Source organism: Nicotiana attenuata, unplaced genomic scaffold (assembly GCF_001879085.1).
Source record: "Nicotiana attenuata strain UT unplaced genomic scaffold, NIATTr2, whole genome shotgun sequence".
In the NCBI taxonomy this organism is placed as follows: Eukaryota; Viridiplantae; Streptophyta; class Magnoliopsida; order Solanales; family Solanaceae; genus Nicotiana; species Nicotiana attenuata.
In genome coordinates, this window is record NW_017672212.1 from 186,954 (window position 1) to 201,918 (window position 14,965).

Sequence of the window (14,965 nt, forward strand, 5' to 3'; positions counted from 1 at the left end):
GCAAGATAGATGAGTAACTTCTCTCCTACCTTTGGTTTCGCCAACAACGGTGGATTTGACAAATATACTTTTAGATGCTTAAGTGCTTGCTGACAATCTTCATTCCATTCAAAATGAACCTGTTTCTTTAAAGCTGAGAAAAATTTGAAGCATTTTTCTGAAGACTTGGAAATGAATCTACCCAGAGCTGCAATTCTCCCAGTTAGTCTTTGAACTTCTTTTTTACTCGTAAGTACATCAGGGATTTCCTCTATTGCTTTGATCTGTGAAGGATTTACCTCAATACCACGGTTAGAAACAAGAAAACCTAAAAATTTTCCTGATGCCACACCAAATGCATATTTTTCTGGATTCAACTTCATATTATATTTTCGTAAAATTTTAAACGTATCAGATAGGTGCGATATATGATCTTCTGAATGTTGAGTTTTAACTAGCATATCATCTATATATACTTCCATGGTTTTACCTAAATATTCTTGAAACATTTGAGTGACCAACCTTTGATACGTTGCACCTGCATTCTTAAGACCGAAGGGCATTACCTTGTAACAGTAAGTCCCCCCTGTCTGTTATAAAAGAAGTTTTTTCTTCATCACCTGGATCCATCTTGATTTGATTATAGCCTGAATATGCATCTAAAAAACTTAATAGCTCATGGCCTGCAGTAGCATCAATTAACTGGTCTATGTGTGGTAAAGGAAAGGAATCTTTTGGACAGGCTTTATTAAGGTCTGTGTAATCTACACAGACTCGCCACTTACCGTTCTTCTTAGGAACCACAATAGTATTAGCTAACCAGTTAGGATATTTTACCTCACGAATTGAACCAATTTTTAGTAACTTTTGAACTTCCTCTTGAATCACCTTATTTTTGAAAGTTCCTTGCTTTCTTTTCTTTTGCTTGACGGGAGGATATGATGGATCTTCATTCAACTTATGAGTCATGACTTCCGGTGGTATCCCTGTCATGTCAGAATGGGACCAAGCAAAACAGTCCGCGTTAGCTTTTAAAAATTCAATCAATTTACGTTTTACCTCCGGGCTAAGATTAGCGCCTATGTACACTTTTCTCTCGGGCCAATGTATAAATAACACCACGGCCTATAGCTCTTCTATCGTTGTTTTGATGTTCTCATTCTCCTCCGGTTCTTGAATGGTATCAGGCCTTGAATCCAGATCTGTTTGCTTTTGCTCAGGTGAGGTTGTTTCCGTGTTACCCTCACTTAAATTCTGTAATTGCTATTTGTCTTCACCTTTAACAGTTGAATCTGCAATGGAAATGCTTGTTGATCGCCTCTGATTTGGCATATTCCCCATGGAGGTGGGAATTTAATAACTTGATGTAAAGTTGAAGGAATAGCTTCTATGTCATGAATCCATGGCCTCCCAAGAATCATATTGTAAGCCATTTCCATATCTACCACTTGAAATTTGGTATCTTTAACGACGCCTTCTGCGAATGTGGTAAGTATGGCCTCCCCTTTTGTTACAACACTAGAGTTATCAAATCCCGACAAAGTATGCGCCTTTGGGATTAACTTATCCTCCGCTTGCATCTCGCGCAATACCCGTATTAAAATAATATTTACAGAACTACCTGGATCAACCAAAACTCGTTTCACGTTAGTATTATGTACAAGTAAAGATATTACCAGTGTGTCGTTATGCGGAGTTATGAGTCCCTCGGCGTCTGCGTTGTTAAATATAACATTCTCCTCTTCCAGTACATGTCGACGCCTCTTCCCGTGAGTAATTGTCACTTTTGAAACCTTTTTATATGATACATCATTGATCTCTTCACCTCCACTTATAACGTTGACAGTTCTCTTGGGCGAAGGTGGTTTTGGTGGCTCTTGCCTATTTTTCATATAGGCTTGCTTACCTTTCTCACTAAATAACTCGGTGAGATACCCTTGTTTCAATAGATGATCCACTTCACTTTGTAAGAATCTACATTCTGAAGTCTTATGCCCGTGATCATTGTGGAATTCGCACCAATGATCTGGATTGCGCCTATTTGGATTTGACCGCATCTCTTTTGGCCACCGTACCTTGTCTCCCATGCTCCTCAAAACAGCTACGAGCTCGGAGGTAGTGACATTGAAATTATATCCACCGAATCTCGCTTTAAAACCTCTGTCATCATCTCGTGACTCTTGTCTGTTTCGGTCATTTCTGAACCTTGATGAAGAACCAGATTCCCTGTTCCTCGATTTTTGATCATATCGTTGATTATCCTCCTTTGACCGTGAGTCTTTTCCTGCAGGTCCCATATATGGATCGTATCTGTTTTTACCTGATCTTTTTTCGGTTTCTGACCTCCTGGAATTGCTCCTTTCTTCATGATGAAACTNAAAGAGGAGCAGCTACTTGGTTTTCCAAGGTTGTGGCGAGTTATTACTCCACATCCACTCCTTTGATTACAGGGGGGAATTCCAGGGATTTGCTCGACGTCCTCATTTTTGTTCCTTAAGCTGTTTCTGCAAAGTTAGTACTAAATTTTGCAAATGAGAATTATTTGAATTACCTGGTTCTCCTTCCTGTGGTTCACTGGGGGTTCCTCCATTTCCAGAATTAACAAGGCCAGAACGAGGATTCTCCAATGTATTGTTATTAGGCGTAGGTGTGGGTGGTGCAACAGGTGATCGACTAACTAGAGCTTGAAGAGCTTTGCTAACCCGTGCATCAATTACTTTTTGTAAAGCGTCCTCTGCTCCTTCAAAATATTCAGATTGCTCTTGTTCAACAGCACGAGATTCAGGAGTAGGAGTGCCTTCACGAGATTGACGTGGTGAATTTTGAGGGGAAGGAACCACGTTAATGTTTTGTAAATCACCTTGATTTTGATGGATTTGATTTTCATGGTTTCCCAAGGTATTTTCACTGTTATTTTTGTTGTTGTTGTTTGACATGATGATAACAACAGATAAAATGTAACTTAAAAAGAATAGATTATCAGATTTCCGGCAACGGAACCAATTTGTTTAACCAAAAAACTGAATATTTGGTTAAAGCTAAAATTTAAGAGAGAAATCGGGTTACTGATAATCAAGAAATGAGAGACTTTGAGAACAATAAAGCAATGAATAAGTATATATTTCAGTATAATCGCAATGATATTTCGTGTTCTACAGATGTTGAGACCTTCTCCTTTTATAGTTAATTCTAAGAGAAAGTGTAATGCCTTTGTCTTAATGAGGCAATTACGAGCAATAAATGACATTAAAAGAAACGTTATTCAATCATTCCTATTAAATACAAATTCTCTAACGTATTTGGCATTTAATGCTGAATTTGGACTCTTTTACGCTATCAAATTCATGTCTTCAATTCCTTCTGATCTTCGAGCTTTAAATGACTCGAACAGGTACGAGTCTCATTTCATTTGAATAATAGCTCGTGCCTTTAAGTATTTTTTTCTCCCGCATCTGTTGTTGCTCGTGCCTTCTAACTGATTACCACGCTTTGATTATTTGACCGGTCCACGTGTCATGACACGTCATCTTCAATATTTAAATTCAGTTTTTTCCCAATACACCTTCATTTATCATAATTTTACACCTACGGACCGTTGCTTTTGTAAGACGATGTAAGATGTGACCAAACCATCTCAAGTGACCTTCACAAATATTTTGTAAAAAAATCTTTCACAAATAGATGGAATTTATTATTTTAAAAAAGTGATATTACATTAGTTCCATTTAGTTCTGGAGATATGTCAAATGACTGAGAACAAAAAATCCCAAGTAGATCTCGGTCCAATGGAGTAGTTATTAATTGGCAGAATACATAGTTTATCCCCGGAACTATGGACCAAATCCCCGTGACACACCTTCTCAGAACGAAATTTACCTTACACATTCAACCTTTCTCGAGTGTGTCTAATACACACCTCTTTAGTGTTTGACCACTTTTTTCTCAGCAAGTGTAGTCACACACTAATAATAATGTGACACGTGTGGTTAAACCTTTTATAAAAAATAAAAAATACTTGAAATTATAATTATTTACTAATTGCCAAAATAATCTTCCATCTTCTTCGTCTTCCCCAAGCTATACCACCATGGCTGCCAACTCTCCAAACCGAAACACCGATGCAAAGGAAAAAAAAATACCAGTACCTCATCCTACCACATTTAAGACCCACCACCCCAACCGCATAGATTCCCCGCTAATTTTCATTTTCTTTGCCAATTTCAACACCCCAACAGTTTAAATTCACTATTACTTTCTATTTTTTTGCCCCGTTCAACATTCCACCCATTTAATTATAAAACTCAGATTTGTCTGTGCTATAATTTTGAAAACTGGTGGTGTCTCTTCCAGTTCATGAGATCATAGACAAGGTCTTCGTCATCGCCATATATAAATAAGACTTCAGGAATGCATATCAAAGTTGTTAGAGAGAAAGAACCGATTGGTATTAATCTATATCTAGTTTATCAAAACTGGAAAAAGAGCAGTCATTCTGGGATTACATCACCTTCCTTATTATTTCAAGAAGCTAATCAAAATCTAAATCTGAAAAACACCCAATCTCAAAAACAATTGTCAATTTGGAGATTTGAATCGCGAGTCATAACCAAAATATATTGGTGTTCAAATATGGAAACTCTGGTTCTTTGTATTTTCTCGTTCCCCTTTAGATCTTGGGGGAAAAATCTGGTGGGGAGTTTGTGGTGTTGTGATGGAAGAACCTGGAAAAGAATTGACGAAATCTTTTTAGAAAATAAAAAAATGAAAAATGAAAAATCTGCACAAATAGTTTCCAGATGACGCTTTAGATACAACATTTTAACTCTTCACTCGCCTCTTATGCGTGTAAATCACGAGTGTAAAAGTAGTGTGTATTAGATACACTCTGGAAAGGTTGAGTGTGTAAGGTGATTTTTGTTCCCAAAAGGTGTATCACAGGGATTTGGTCCATAGTTCCGGGGGTAAACTATGTATTCTGCCTAGTTATCTTTTGGTTTTCCTGTCGTCCTATGTCAAGACAATTTAGCTCTCTTGAGACCTTTTACATGCAATGGGTATAGTTAGTTTCAGTGCCTAGAACACTTGTTGCTTTACAGGAGAATATCAATACAACACACTATTTTTTGTTCATTTCTCTCAGGCTTGTCGCTTAGTTTCTCCATTATCCCTGAGCTGCCATTGAAGCTCTCGAGGTGTGTTCTATGCTTCTGCTCTTCAGATACCAACATGATCATGTCAAGAACCCTCAAGCCAACTCCAAGAATCCATTTTCGAAGAGTAGGATCAATGGAAGCATATGTGATACTCGCTTCATGTTCGTTATCTGTGTTATATAATAGCAGGAAAGCATTAAAATCTTGCAATCATCAGTAATAGGATCATATCCTTTTTTCCTCATGAAATAGTAAAACTAGCAAGTTGGTCAATCCCCAGAGTGGAAGGAATTTGCTTGAGTTCTAATGTAAAATCTTGGTCATTCACCACCAAAACCAAAGCCATTGCAAGAACCAACATGCTATCATAGGTGATGGCTGTCTTGATTTCGATTTCATTCTCCATTGGCAACCTGTGTAGAAAGCTTGGATCTTGAAAAAGGTTTGGGCAGGATCAATTGCGAGGCTGTTTATGGCTCAGAGGAGAAGGAAGCTCACTATTTTGTCTAACTAGGATTGAAGATTCTCTATCTATAAGCATAGCATGTTGGACTAACATACTTTCACCAATTAATCACAGTAACAGGCTGTAATGTCTATTATCTATGAAATAAGGAATATGTCTCAATTGTTCCAGCCAAAAATACGATAAGAGAACTAAGCACAATTGTCTCTGACATGCTAAAACATTGCAAAGCTAAAAATTTGTTTACAACAATTCAAAGGATCAACTCAATTGAGATGTGAACAATCAACTATCGGAACCAGTTTCTCCTAACGGTGCTATAGTGCTGTCCTTTGTATACTACATAGTATACAAACCACAAATGCAAGTCTACTTTAAACATTCTCCTTCTATGATAGTGATCTTTCTTGAAAGAGTATCCATTTTATAACATCATAATTAAAGAGTAATACTCTTGGAAACAAAATATATTGTTGAGATCCAGGCCTCAGTGACTCTGTCCACAGTTCTCTAACAATCAATTCCATAGACGCAGACATATCCCTGTGCACGGTATAGAACAAGTGTCAAATGGTATTATGTGGACAGATAAATGCATATGCTAACCTGTACCCTGAACGCCTGTAGACTACTAGACTACATGTTGCAACTTCAAAAGAACAAATATGAAAACCAGCAACAATAAAAGCAACGGATTTGGCGAAAGGTATAGCCTTTATAATACTGCTGAAACTGTTATTTATCAGAGTTGCAACCACAGCTTTGCTATGCAAATATAATAGAGTGGCTTTTGAACAATTTACAGGAAAAACAAGACAATCAGTGACAAACCATCCTATCATAGCAAATAAATGAACCAGAAAATAACAACATATTTATGCATCAAGCGTTTGTCAAAAGAGCTTCTTCGAGATTTAGTTATCTTATAGTATTAGATAGAAAATATGTTGAACTATTAACTAGGAGGTATCTGCTTCTTAAGATATAGTTCTAGCCAGTATTGACCTTTAGTCTTTGTAATCATAGATTCTGAGAATTACATAATCAAGCAGGGAGTAACATAAAGTTTTTTAATATTTAGAACGGCTAGATAAGACTTCTACCATCAGATTTCCTAAAAACAGTATGCACAAAAGCGGCCACAATCTACATTAGTTCATTGGGAGGTTACTCATGATTCAAAAAAAAATCAAAAGGACTGGAAACTATTCTTTACAAGACAATGTATGCCCAAAATGTAACTATTTTTCTCTTAAAGCACCAGCATTATATGATGCTGGATTAATGCAAGCGACAAATCCAAGTGTTTTCCTTCAAGTAATACAGTATATCTTCTTTAGGACTGAAGAATTACCATCACAAAACTCCAAGTACGATTAAATTACAAGTCATACAATTGTAGGATTATTGAACCAAATATGAGGACCTAATTAAAAAAAATAGAAAATAAAAATGAATAAGAAATCATGAAAATCTGATGTATTACCTGAGTACAACATCATCTCAAAATATTGCATCAAGGCCAAACGTAGGAGAGACAAGAGTCTCCATGAAAGTTCTAGTTCTTGCAAACGTAGCTATTATTCCATCAACATTCAAATCTCTCCACTGTTCCTCTTTCTTATTGTAGACAATCAACTTCTCTTCTGCAGCCACATCCAATACAATATCATCATCATTCATCAAACGCAAAGGGGTGAAACCTGAAACTTGGCTTGTAACACTGAATTTGGTCCAAGACTCCGCAACTCCATATTCTTTCATAATCCAAGCATCAATTTTGTGTTTTTTAGCCAAGATACGAAGACACCCTCCAAGACCCACCAAATCGTAAAACCAAGGACATTTGCCATCAGTAGTGGTAGGTACTGGCACCTCGAAGAATTTCTCATCGCTTAAATCAAAAGCAACAATTGCAGATGCAAAAGATTTGCCAGCCAACCAATGGAAAGCCCCATTTACCAAAACCGGAAAACCGTGAATAGGAATTGCACCACCATTACATAAGCTCTCAAGTCGCCTCCATAAACCCATTCTCATAGAGAAGACATCCACAAAAGTACAGGAAATATCATCCTTATAATAAGAAAGAGTAACCACCTTATAATCATCACTAGCAGAATCATAGCCTAGACTATACGTGCTAGAGGTACCAGACTTAGGAAGAGCCAGAGGAGAGTTTGGAATTCTACAATACTCTAAAGTAGTGGGGTTGATTAAAAATAAAATATCTTCCTCATTCAGTACCAAGACCAGGCCATTACATGAGCCAACAACTCTTTCCCAGTTGTCTGAGAGCCCCTCAAAGTTAAGTCTCCTAGAAATGGCATCGATTCCATTTTGGGGGTCGTGGTTAAAAGTGTTAACGTGAAGAGCCAGAGAAGTAGGGATACAAATGAGTTTTACTTCTTGATCATGTTTGTGAAAATTGAGGTGAGCTTTGACGAAATGCGGGTATGAGAGAAGAGAGCACCACTGCTTTGATACGCACCTGAATTGGCCGAGTAACTTAGCCGGAAGCCGGGTAAGTATGTCGAATATGATTTCTTGGGGTAGTTTTTCAGCATTGCTCATCCCCATGGTTGGTGATTTGGAATTGGACTGTGGTATTTGAGGAGATCCGATAGAGGTGAGAAGGTGGTGTTATTGGTTCTTTCCAATGGCGGTCAAAGGGTGGAACAGTGGCGGCGCTACAAGGGTGAAGCCGAGCTTAGTTGCTACTGCTTTTTGTTCCTATGGTGCTAGGTTTGGCTTTTTCTCGACAACTTTTGGAGAAAATGAAAATAAGAAATTTTAGCGTTTGTCTGGAATTTTTTTCAGCACTAGTGCTCATCGCCATTGTTGGAACGGAGAGCTGTCTTAAGAGCGAGCGTATTTGCCTGACTAGGGTTTTTTCTCGAATCTGTACAGGCACGACAATTTTTTGGTAAAAATGAAAGAATTTTAGCGTGGGGGGGGGGGGGTGTTTTTTTTTTTTTTTTTTTTTTTTTTGTTTTTTTGTGTGTGTGTGTGTATGTGTGGGGAGAAAATGAAGAGTATTTGGTTTAGTAGTGCAATTGGATTGGCTACTTGATCTTTCACTTTAACAGCTAGATATTTGAAAGTTGAAGTTGTATTTAGATAAAAAAATTTACTCCAAAAAGTTAAATTATTTTACTGGAAATCACTTTTTCACCTAAACAAATCTTTTTGTGTTCGTTAATTCTGAATATCAGTATTTGAATTATTTTTAAACTAAATTTTTTTTGTTTGAGGAGTATTGCAAGTTAATCATGTTTTCACTCACATATTTTAAATTTTTCTTCCAAAAAATTTATTTATGTCTACAATGACATGTTATATGTAGAAATTATTATGGCTCATGAACGTTTCTTATTCCACTTTTCTATTCCGCATAAAGTATATATAGATTTTTGCATAACGTAATAAGAGTATATTATTTAATACTATAAACCAAATACTACTACATTAGCTTGGTAAGATTTATTTTTCATAGGGAAAAAGGTTAAATTTACCTTATACTATGCAAAAAGATCACTTTGTTAATGGTTGGTCTATCGAATTCTTGTTGTTGCGGGTATATTTATCGTTATTGACTAACAGAGGTGACAATAGCATGGTTTGCTAACACGAATCTAAAATTTAATAACGGAAAAAGGTCAAATTAATTATGCTTGAACTATGAGAAATGATCTAAATATACTGTATGTGGCTTAAAAGTTAACTTTCCCTTTTTAGCCATCTTAAACACTCCACCTATTTTAATCTTTTTAATTGACGAAGAACAATGACAATCAAGAGAGACGGCAACAGTGGGACAATATTCTCCTGCAAAAGGTAAGTCGTTTCTTCACCAGAATACAACAAAATTACAAAATCAAGCATATATATAATCAATAAACAATTTTAGACCAAAATATATATCAACTATAGGATAAGAGAATCTGAACAATGGACAGGGACAATAGTGTCTAAAGGATTGTGTTTTGATAGCTGAGAGTAGGGTTGTTCATAAAAACCTGAAAAATTGAACCAAACTGAAAACCAAACCAAACCGACCAAAAAAATCGATACTTTTTTGTTTGGTTTGGTTTTGATTTTGAATTTTAAAAATCGATCAAATTTGGTTTGGTTTGATTTTGGTTTTAATCAAAAAATAACCAAAAAAACCGAACCAAACCGCCTATAGGAGTAGCTATTTCAAATTTATGATTACACCTATATATATGTATATTTTTATACAAAGTTTCAAAATTTTTATGGTGGATGTTAATCGTTTGCACTTTTAGGAGAATTCTTTACCTTTATATTCGAGTTTGATTAGTAGTTTTCTTTTGTGAAGTGTAAGAATCAATTTCATGTTAAAAAAAATATATTTTTATTTGAGTCCTTAAATTATTCATCACTATTTGATTCAATCATCATCAATATATTTTAGTAAATAATAGATTTTTCAAAGGGCTATTGATTTGACAGTGTTGCGTTGAAAATGTGGTTGCCGGAATATGTGTTTGGTCGTGTATGTCTTATATTTAAGAAAAAACGACAAATAACCGAAAAACCGAAAAACCGACAAAAACCGACATAAATCGAATCCAGAAAAAAATTGACTTAATTGGTTTGGTTTGATTTTAATATTTAAAAAACAGACTTACTTGGTTTGGTTTCTTTTTAGGGAAAAACCGATCCAAACTGAATAATGAACACCCCAAGCTGAGAGGGTCGTTATATCAGAACATCTAAGTGGAGAGGAGATGAGGCAAGGGTACAACTACTACACCTTAGCCCACAAATAAAGTTGGCTTGGGCGGTATGAATCCTTACTCTTTTTTTTCTTTAAACTCAACTCATATTATCATTGTGCCAAAATAAAATAAGAGTAGAAGTAAAAATACATTTTTTATATATATAATTTAATAATAGTAATAAATAATATTTTCAAACCTCTCTATAATAGCTTCATTTGTTTCGATATTTTTGGACTTTTATAGTGATTGGTTGTTATACACCGATAATAACATTTGATGTTTAAATATTTTTTGGTTGTTACAGGCAAAAATTATTATTTTTTCCTTTTTTAATGTTACATTTAAAAGATGGAAAAAAATTAAATTTAAATCTCAAAAAATATTCATATTTTACTAATTAAATATTCTTCTTAGCCTTAGAACGTCTTAGCATATTCTTCTTAGCCTTAGAATGTCTTTTTTTTTTTTTTTTAATTTCCCATAGAAGAAAACAAAAAAGGCTGCGGTTATAAGTGCAATTATTAAGTCAAATTAATGTCAGCCTTTCTTTGTTTTAATATCTGAAAGAGATTATATACTATATCACACCAGCATATACCAAAAGGTTATGCTGGATATGTTTTTATAATTTTCCTATTCATACTCAATACACTTATTATAGAGTAGCATATAGGAAAACTTTTCGTTGCCATCCGTTTTGTAAAAATTGTACGGGTGGGCGCCCCTTTTAACCTGTAGCCGTTTTGTCTTTCCGTTTGTATTCGTACCCACTTTTTAAAAAATTTCAGCTTCCCTTTCTCCTCCCCTTCTCCTCTTCTTCTTCTTCTTCTTCTTCAATACCACAGTTCTTGCTCTTCACTGTAGTTAGTGTTTGAGATAAGCCTTTACAAATAGAATATGAGATTGGAACTTGCTAGTTTCATGCTTTGCGGTAACTGAAGAAGATAGATTTTCTGGATTTAGCTTTGCACTATATGTAATCGTCAGATTTTCATTGATCATTCTAACAAATTTTAACGGGAAATAATATGTAGCTACTTAAACATTATATTTCAAGACTATCCGCCAAATATTGCTAGATATATCCATGTAATTCCTTTGATGAATGTACAAGAAACAGTACAAGAAACAAAGACAAAAACTTCAACTTTAGAGCATCCGTTTTGCTTCCAGGAAAGGGTCAAATACAGAATCAAGCTGCATGGGGAAAAAAACAGCATAAATTATTGTGCAGTAGGGTGCCATTACTTTCAAATACTATAATTTTATGTTAGGGTCGCCATCATTTAATCAGTTAACTTGAGAACCACCACAAAAAACAAAAAAAAAAAATGAAAAGAAAATAGAAAAAATAAAACCCTTTTAATGCTCAAATTGAACATCCAATTACAAGATTAATAAAGGCAAGCTCATCCGTATTGAACATCTAATTGCTAGGATTTGAATTATTTTGAGAATTCAATGCCTGATATATATCAAACAGATGGATAATCAGACATATTTCTTTTAAATTTTCTATGTTATTTTTATAATAACATCAAACACAATGTAATATGAGTTAGTTTTATAAATAATAAACTAATTTGTGACATTTTTTTAAAAGAGAACTAAAATAATTTTTGAAAATAAATTTGGCCAAAAAGACGAAAAAGTCAAGTAGACATGACAATCAGCTAAAATGCTATGAAAGTGTTTCAAATTGTAAGTTCAATGATCATTTTAATAATATCACTTACAATCTACATACATTTCAATTATAAGGTTACACGTGTTATTGTTAATTTCAAACCAAAAATACCGTTTTCCAACCTTTACAGCAAGCATGTCACGACCCGAATTTCCCATCGTCGGAACCGTGATGGCGCCTAACATTATACTCTTTAAGCTAGCCAACGTTATAAATTATTTCGTCTTTTCCTTTTATCTTTTAACAATTTACAAGTTATCCTAAGTAAATCAGCGGAATAAAATGAAAGAACAGAATTTAACAAGTTATCTTAATACAACTGCGAAACCATAATAAAACTCCACCCAGAACTGGTGTCACAATTTCACGGACCATCTACGAATACTACACATAATACTCTAAACAAACAAATACACCCATCTGCTTCGGAAATAGATAAAACAGAAAAGGAAAACAGGATAGAAGGGGACGCCAAGGCCTGCGGACGCCTGCAGGACTACCTCGGGTCTCCACTGGACTGAAGGTAGCAACCTCGAACTACGGTCCGCCACTAGCTCCGTAATCTGCACAAGAAGTGCAGAGTGTAGTATTTGTACAACCGACCCCATGTACTGGTAAGTGCCGAGCCTAACCTCGACGAAGTAGTGACGAGGCTACGGCGGGGCATAACAATATATATATAACCTGCAGCAGTCTATAATAACAGAACAGAGGTATAGAATAAAAAATAACCGGGACTTGCATTACAGAAACACAGGACTCAACCATTCTACTAGTATCCAGCTATAACCGATCCTTAGGGGGTTTTCAATATCTCAGTAATAGACTTCAACAGAAATAAATGCCAAAACCATAACTGATGCGGCGTGCATTCCGATCCCACCATATAAACAATAACAATATCGATATTCCAACAATAACAATATCTATATTCTCCCTTATTCCTCCTTGTTGCGGCGCGCAACCATATCCCACCTGTCCTCCCTTATTACTCCTCAACACATATCACCCTTATTCCTTCTGTTGCGGCGTGCATCCCGATCCCACTTGTCCACCCTTATTACTCCTTGTTGCGGCGTGCAACCCGATCTCACCAGACAATCACAATTCTCCCTTATTCCTCATGTTGCGGCGCGCAACCCGATCCCAACATATGTATATATCAACACCAATCACAAAGAATGAATACAAGGTGTTTCACAAGTTAACTCAATTTTCACAATTCTTATGCTTCAACTACACAATAGAATATCACTGCGATTATGAAACTTCACTCATGAAAACAAATCAGCGAGACCAACCAACGTGCACCATAAGGCACCAATGAATCCATATAAGCCAACGGAGTAATAAAATAAAGCTACGAAACCAATAATACCTCAACGAGAATATCAACAATTAACATGAAACAATTAAATAATTCAATAAAGAGAACAACAGTTAACAAGAAGCAATTGGACATGGAACATTAGTGATCAAGTAGCAATTAAGGCATGGAAACATTTATGATCAAGTAGCAATTAAAGCATGCAAACATTTATGATCAAATAGCAATTAAGGCATGGAAACAGTTTAAGCAGGTAGCAAATAAGACAAGAAATAGTTAACAGGAAACGGGGAAGGGAACAAACTAAAAGAATGAAAATTTGGAGGCGCATAGGTACTCGTCACCACACCTATACGCCACGCACATGAAATTTCACTTAGCACATACGTCGGGGATTCCTATTCCCTCAAGTCAAGGTTAGACCAAATACTTACCTCAAGCCAACGGACAATTCAACACTCAACCGCCGCTTTACCTCTCGATTCCACCACCAATACACTCGTATCTAGCCATAATTAATTTAATAACATCAATAAATGCTAATTAAACCAATTCTAATGCATGAATATGAATTTCCCAATGTTTTTCCTAAAAAGTCAAAACCCGACCCCGGGCCCGCTTAGTCAAAATTCGATGTTCGGACCAAAACCCGATTACCCATTCACCCCCGAGCCCGGATATGCAATTGGTTTTGGAATCCGACCTAAATTTGAGGTCTAATTCCCCAAATTTCAAAATTCCCAAATTCCACTCAAGAACACCCAATTTCCCCATGAAAAACTCTAGATTTTGAAATGAAATCACGTAAAAAGATGAATTAGATTGAAGAAGAGGAGTTAGAAATCACTTACCTATGATTTGAAGAAGTTTGAGCCTTTGAAAAATCGCCTAAGTATGTTTAGGGTTTGAGAGAAGTGGAAAATGATGAAAAATCCCGTCTGAAATCTCACTTAACAGGTACAATTATCGCAATTGTGATCAGGGGTTCGCAATTGCGAACCCTATAAATTTCTGCTCCCTTCGCATTTGCGACAAATACGTCGCATTCGCGACTACTGTGACCTTAGCATTTCCGGTCAGAGTGTCCCATTTGCGAGGATGGCCTGCCCAGGCCTGGTTCGCATTTGCGACAGAATTGTCACATTTCCCAGGCCTGCTCAATTCTCAAATGCGAAGCCTGATCTCGCAATTGCGAGATCAGAGGCCTGTGCAAAAATACCAGATGCACAACTGAGTTTCCTAAGTTCTAATCACTCCGTGGCCTCTCCAAAACTCACTCGAGCCCTCGGGGCTCCAAACCAAACATGCACACAAGTCTAAAAACATCATACGGACTTGTTCGTGCGATTCAAATCGCCAAAATAACATTTCAAACAACGAATTTAACACCAAAACTCATGAATTTCACAAGATAGTTCAAATTTCTATTTTCTCAACCAAGGGTTCGATTTATACCAAATCAACTCCGATTCTTACCAAATTTCACTGATATGACATAAATATTATATTAAGCATGGGCTCCGGAACCAAAATACGGGCCCGATACCATCAATTTTTTACACCATTTCATTTCCAAAAATCCGTATATTTTCCAGCAAACAATTT

At 36.0% G+C, this 14,965-nt stretch overlaps 1 protein-coding gene across 1 annotated transcript; it reads right to left on the bottom strand.

The window, feature by feature from the left end:
* Positions 1–6,001: 6,001 nt before the first annotated feature.
* LOC109212346 (F-box/kelch-repeat protein At3g06240-like) lies at positions 6,002–8,498 on the bottom strand. Its single transcript, XM_019375978.1, has 2 exons — positions 7,085–8,498; positions 6,002–6,141 (listed from the first exon to the last, which is right to left on the bottom strand). The coding sequence occupies exon 1, from the start codon at positions 8,176–8,178 to the stop codon at positions 7,102–7,104; it is 1,077 nt and encodes a 358-aa protein (XP_019231523.1). The 5' UTR covers positions 8,179–8,498; the 3' UTR covers positions 6,002–6,141; positions 7,085–7,101.
* Positions 8,499–14,965: the final 6,467 nt, after the last annotated feature.